A 6,165-nucleotide genomic window follows, 5' to 3' on the forward strand; every position below is an offset into this window, starting at 1 on the left:
AAAAAAATTAGGATTCATGCACATATATGATTCCTTGTATTTGATTCAATTTTGACTAAAATTGCATGCCTCTCTCACACATTACATGTTATATAAAATTGGAGCACTTGTTGGAGGGGCCTTAATACGACACATTGACATACTAAAATCTAAAACCAAACTGATAGGAAGGTGCATGGAAACAGAGCCAGCCACGGAAACTTCACAATTCCGCACAGCCGCTAACTTCTCAAATCGCAACAAAAACGTGCTACAATAATCGAATTCACACCAAATAAGACCCCATTCGGAAATAACATTTCCTGCCAAGGATTAATCCAACAGAAACATTCACTATTCAGGGAAAACCGAACAGAATTAGAATTTTGTTTTTAAAGGTAATCAATTAAGAAATAGCTTAACTCAACGAAACAACAACATTGATTTTGATATAGGAAGTAATAACAAATTAAGAAACTAAAAAAGTACTCTTTAACTGTACAGTTTGGTGAGTTTAATCCATCGTCGTCATATAGAAATTCATGTATGTATTTTGTACAAAAAAATTGAACGAATTGGCCTAGCCTAATCACTAAATTGGCTAAGCAAGAATCTTCAGAACTCTGAATTATCTATGACTAAATTTTTTTTACTACAAAATTGACTTCACCTAACGCTGACCCAGCCATCAGCAGTAGACCATTCAAATTCAGGTCTACATTCACACACTAATTCCCGAATTCTCTCTGTTGGTGATGTAGACCATGACCCATCGCTCCAGTTCATCGATTCTTGAAACGCCGGTGAGGGCAGTGATGTAATTGAACATGTTACTGAGGATTCAGCAGAGTTATTAGATACCCAATCTGGGAAATCAAATGGGCACCTTGGAGATGTTGAAGGGCTGCCACTGTTGCATCTTTCTTCATTCAATAAAACAGTGTCATCTTCATCAGCAACAAAGGGATGTTTTAGAAGCATCTCAGCTGTCCATCTCTTTTTCGGGTCCTTCACCAAGCATTTTTCAAGAAAATCTTTTCCTTCTTCCGATAAATTTTGAGGAATTTCAGGTAATTGATCACCCAATCCAATAGTCATCAACAATTTAGTTATATCTGAACATCTCCACACTGGATTACCAGTTACCATTTCCGCCACCACACAGCCAAGTGCCCAGATATCAGCCGGAGTATCCTGTTCGCCTCCGATCACCATTTCCGGTGACATGTACAGCGGAGTACCCCTCAATTCACATCTCAATTTATCATCTTTCTTTGATTCCGCTCTCTTTGCCAATCCGAAATCAGCAATTTTGACTTGACCATTTTCGCTTAAAAGAATGTTTGGAAGCTTAATGTCGCAGTGAACATAACCATTCTTGTGGATATAATGAATTCCTTTGATTAACTCCTTTGTGTACTTCCTGATTTCAAACTCCGGCAACCTCTGATCACTTGAATTCTTTAATTTGTCTGACAAAGCACCCCCACAAGCATACTCCAATAAGACATTGTACAGCTTTTCGCCATTTTCATAACTGTAGCTGTCACCAACGCAATTGATAATTTGTGGGCACCCCTTAAGTTCATCCAAGATTATCTTCTCATTCATCAAAGTAGCTGAGCAGGAAGCGGAAGAAGACTTAACCACCGTTGATGGAGAAAACATAGTACTCTGGTTTCTCGGAATCGCAAAACTCACTTTGCCAAAGCTTCCATGGCCTACTGTTTCACCTCTAACCCAATCCATTTTTGTGTTTAATTAACTGAAGTTTATAGAGCTGAAAATTTGGTAATTTAAGGTTTCTTCTGTTGAGAGAAAAGGAAGAAGAGAAGTGGCAATGAGCTCTGTTTCAAGCAGCTGACTTCTATATATAGAGTTTGGGGGTTTCTAATTTTATTTTTAATTTAATTTTTCAAAATTCATATTTGATGGCTATATTAAATGAATTAATGTTCACACATGTAGTGACGAACACATGTGCGTAACTGCATATTGATTTTTTTTTATTGGTATAATAGTCGAAAATACTTTAATATATTAAATTAAAATAAAAAATGCGCACGTGATGATGCAAAAGATATTTCTACCTAACATAAGTATTCAACACCTTTCATTATTAAAGGACCGTCCATTCAATCAAACCTTGATATTTTTTAGTAAATAAATTACAGTGTTAGTAAAACTAAGATCTTTAAGGTTAAATCTCAAAGAAGTTTGGGATTAGTTCAAAATAGTATGTTGGTAATTACTTAACTAATTCTGATATGGTTGATATAATATATATGAATTTTACAAAGTTACTAGTGAGTAGTGTATACTCCCTTTCTCTAATTTAAATGACACAATTGAATTCAAGTAAAAAAAAAACTTTAAATTTATATATTTGAAATTACGTAAAATTATAATAATTAATTATTTAAAAAATATTTAAAAAACATATAAAGAAAAAATATATATATATATTTTTATAAACTATTGACTCTCAAAATTTCAATGGTAAACTATAATTGAATTTGAGAACACGTGATTATTGGGGTTAATTGAATTTTTGTCTCTTTTATACGTGTTCGTTTGAGAAATCGGGGGGCTACTCTACTTATAATTATTTAATTCATATCAGTAATCATGCCCCATATTATGAACATTCAGCATCACATTTTAAACATCCTAATCAGCACTGCAAGTTTAAATGGACTAATCCTCCAACTCCCATCATTAAAAGAGTTTAAAGTTGTTAGATTTAACCTTGATATAAGAAGATTAGCTCCTACTAAATGTTGAAAAAATATGTATAAATTCGTTAGTTTGGAATTTGGATGGATGAAATGTCTAGTCAATATCCAACATACTTCCCCCTACCTACTAATTCCCAACCGACAATTCATATGATGTTATTGTAAGTATAAGGTAACCGACAACTTTATATTCATTGCATAATCATCTTCTAATCACTTGTTTAGTATTGGTTAATGATACATTTGATCCATATTATAGAGAAAGAGAGAAGGGTTTGATGGTTTTAGCATCCTAAACGTGTTTTATATTCCTAAATAATTCTTTTGAAAAATAAATGCATGTTCAATAGTGCTATCACGTAACTCATGGACGGAATCACTAATCATTGCTAATTAATACTAATTAGTAATTATGTATAATTGGTGAATGCATACTGACAGAGGTTCAAGGTTTTGTTCACACTTAATGGATCACGTTTGGTCAAAGTTTTTTTCACATGATTGATCTCCAAAGTGAACTGTATAGTAGCATAACTTGTGAATGGAAAATATGTAGTTTGCTTGTGTTCAATAATATGCAACTTAGTTTTAAAATGTCTCACATATACTCTCTCCGTTCACATGTAAATTGTTGCTATACGTACAACTTGTATACAAATGTGTTATTCTTTGTTTCGGAAGGAAAATATGTTACTATAGTTAATATATGATGAAATTAAAAGAGGGGTTATGGATGTAGTACAATCAAATCATGTGGTAAGGATACGTTAAACGTTTAAAATTAAGGACAATTTAGGCAGGAAGAAAGATGTATATTGTCTAATCAAACAAATGAAATTGGGGTTATGCTGTCCTCGATGAAATGAAAAGGAAAGAACCCATTCTGTGCCAAAAATGTTACTGAGTGTGAATAAGTTTTTTGTGAACACACGTTATCTCAGCCATGTTTCATGCGGAATCCAAGGTGATGAACAAACTATTTATCTAATAAAGTTTAAATGTTAATCACACTAATCGAAAACTTGATACAAATAGAATTACCGTAATTCGTTTATAATAAGTTATTTTGTAATACGTAAATTGAAAATAAATAAAATTATACCAGGGCAGGCTGAAGCCTAAAGCAAGTAAAGCATTTGCTTTAGGCCTCAAGATTTTTAAGGCCCCAAATTCATTAAATATTATTGTGAAAATAGTAATTTTGCTAACAAAGTTTAAAATTTTCCTTATCAAAAATGTTGATTTCGTGGAAAAAGACGCAAGAAATAATTATGAGCTTTGCGTGCACCGACAAAAGCAGCTGATTTTGCGTAAGGCTTCTCGTCATTGTCGGTTTGCGAATGGTGTTGAAGACACACGGGAGGAAAAAAGGCTCATTTTGATGGCTTACCAAAAATGAGGGAAACCAGTTATATATTCGTTTGTACCCTCTCACATGTTTAATCTTTTATTATCGATTTTCCTAGAGATCTTTATCAATAATACAACCATTCTGTCGGGATAAAACAAGATTTGTTAGCCTTTAGACAACCCGAGGAATTCTTTAGGCATCTCTTATGGAACATTAGCCAAAATTATACTAAAAACTTTCGAATTGTGAGGGTGCTTTATAGTTCATGCATGTATCTTGAATTATATTTGATTGAATATTAAATAAATTTTATTCCTCCCTAGCTCACATATCACATGTTAAATTAATTAAACTTACGACACCTAACTTTGGTTCCATTAATTCCCCCAAGTAGAAACAAAAGTGCCTTCAAAATTTAAAAAATGATCTAAAAAACACGTGCGAAAACAAAGTGGCCACTAAAACACCGGCATTAGCAAGACCCTAGCTTAAAACAATTGTCCATTTTAGAAAAGCCTAATTATAATTCGAGTATTTAAGCAACTGTACTCCTTTTGACTGCAATTTATACAGTATTTCCTGTAATTGGAAACGTATTCAAAATTTAAATGTAGTGAATTCAATTTTTACTGTTTGAAGCTATTAGACTTGTCCAATTATCAGTTCAAAATTTAATATTTATCAGATTTTCTGTTTTTTTTTTTATATAATATGTAAAATATAAGAATTCAGGATGCGTTCAATATAGAGAAAAATATTATTAGACTTTATATCCATGAAAAAGAGAAATGATTAGTGGTTTGATTTGATGTTTTATTATATATCTTGGGTGCGAATGCGTTCACCAAAAACGGGTCGGTTGGACGAATATAAAATTGTGCTTAGCGGTCCCATGTTTGATTGTGCTTCCTTGAGAAATCAAATCCTTCTTAAAGATACTTAGAGATAAATTTCTAAGAAAATTTGATTTTATCTAGATTAGATTGACACTACAAATCCACCGGTCAATAAGGTAGGAATATTAGTAGGAATATGAGGGCACTTTGAGCCCAATTGTTCATTGCATTGACTAGTAGCCCTTTTCAATATGATGAAGAGTTCAAAAGACAAATCTGGAAGGGTCAACCTCTTCAGCAATTTCAACGGGCACTGTTTTGCTTGAAAGATCTAGAGAGCGATACCATAAGCAATTTAACAATTGTGTAACTCTATCTCTTATTCTTATTTTAATTACTTTTCGATCAATTGTATTTTGGTCAAGATTTTTAAGTGCATTCTCAACACCTCCTCATATTTCTTGGTCATCATTTCTAAATATATTTCTATTTTTCTTCTAGAAATTAATTAAACAACTTGATTATCTTTCAAAGTAAAACTGAAGAATTTTGACTTTTCAGTTTTCACCTCAGAATTTGACTTGAAGTTACCTCCACGAGTTTTGGTTGGGCCTTACAGTATCTTTTTCATATTGGGCCATATTGAGATTTGAGCCTAGATCGGTCATGCTCAGTCCAATCCATTTCAGCTATTCTTGGGCCGGCCCGCCACCTGCCCGTTATCTTCTTCACTTATTATTTCTTCTTGCTTTTATTACTGAAATTACTACATCATATATTAGTGGAAGTTTTCATTCTTTTAATTAATTATATTATAATTTTGTAAAGTGTAAATTTCATAAATGGCTTATATTATATTAATATTTTCGAGTTATAGCAATAGATTTAAACTTTCAAGTTATAACATTAAAAGTTTCAGGTTCTAACAAATTATTTTAAAAAAATGTTTTTAATAATTGAAAAAAATTGTTTAAAAAAAAAACAAACCAGAATTGATGGTAAAAAGGTAAAAAAATTGAATTTGTGGTGTTAATTTAATTTGAATTTAGTGTAAATAATTAATAAATGGCACGAAATAAGGGATCCAAACTAATTAAGATTATTTAGTATCCTTAATTCACTCAAATCAGTTAAAATCAAATAAAAATCAGATTTTAACTGGGTTTTTTTCAACATTTCTCTCTCTTCATTGTTTCTTCATTGTTCTGCCAGAAAAAATTCCCAGTATCGAGTAATTGAAGTTTTTTTTTTATATTTGAAA

General features: G+C 31.9%; 1 protein-coding gene across 1 annotated transcript; it reads right to left on the reverse strand.

Moving 5' to 3' along the window:
* Positions 1-478: 478 nt before the first annotated feature.
* On the reverse strand, positions 479-1,815 carry LOC102590248 (mitogen-activated protein kinase kinase kinase NPK1-like). The gene has a single exon (XM_006339828.2). The coding sequence runs from the start codon at positions 1,726-1,728 to the stop codon at positions 646-648; it is 1,083 nt and encodes a 360-aa protein (XP_006339890.1). The 5' UTR covers positions 1,729-1,815; the 3' UTR covers positions 479-645.
* Positions 1,816-6,165: the final 4,350 nt, after the last annotated feature.

Source organism: Solanum tuberosum, unplaced genomic scaffold, assembly GCF_000226075.1.
Source record: "Solanum tuberosum cultivar DM 1-3 516 R44 unplaced genomic scaffold, SolTub_3.0 scf00012, whole genome shotgun sequence".
Lineage (NCBI taxonomy): Eukaryota > Viridiplantae > Streptophyta > Magnoliopsida > Solanales > Solanaceae > Solanum > Solanum tuberosum.

Bases quoted from the DNA above. Each gene is read 5' to 3' on its own strand.
- LOC102590248 (XM_006339828.2), bottom strand. From the start codon at position 1,728: ATGGATTGGGTTAGAGGTGAAACAGTAGGCCATGGAAGCTTTGGCAAA.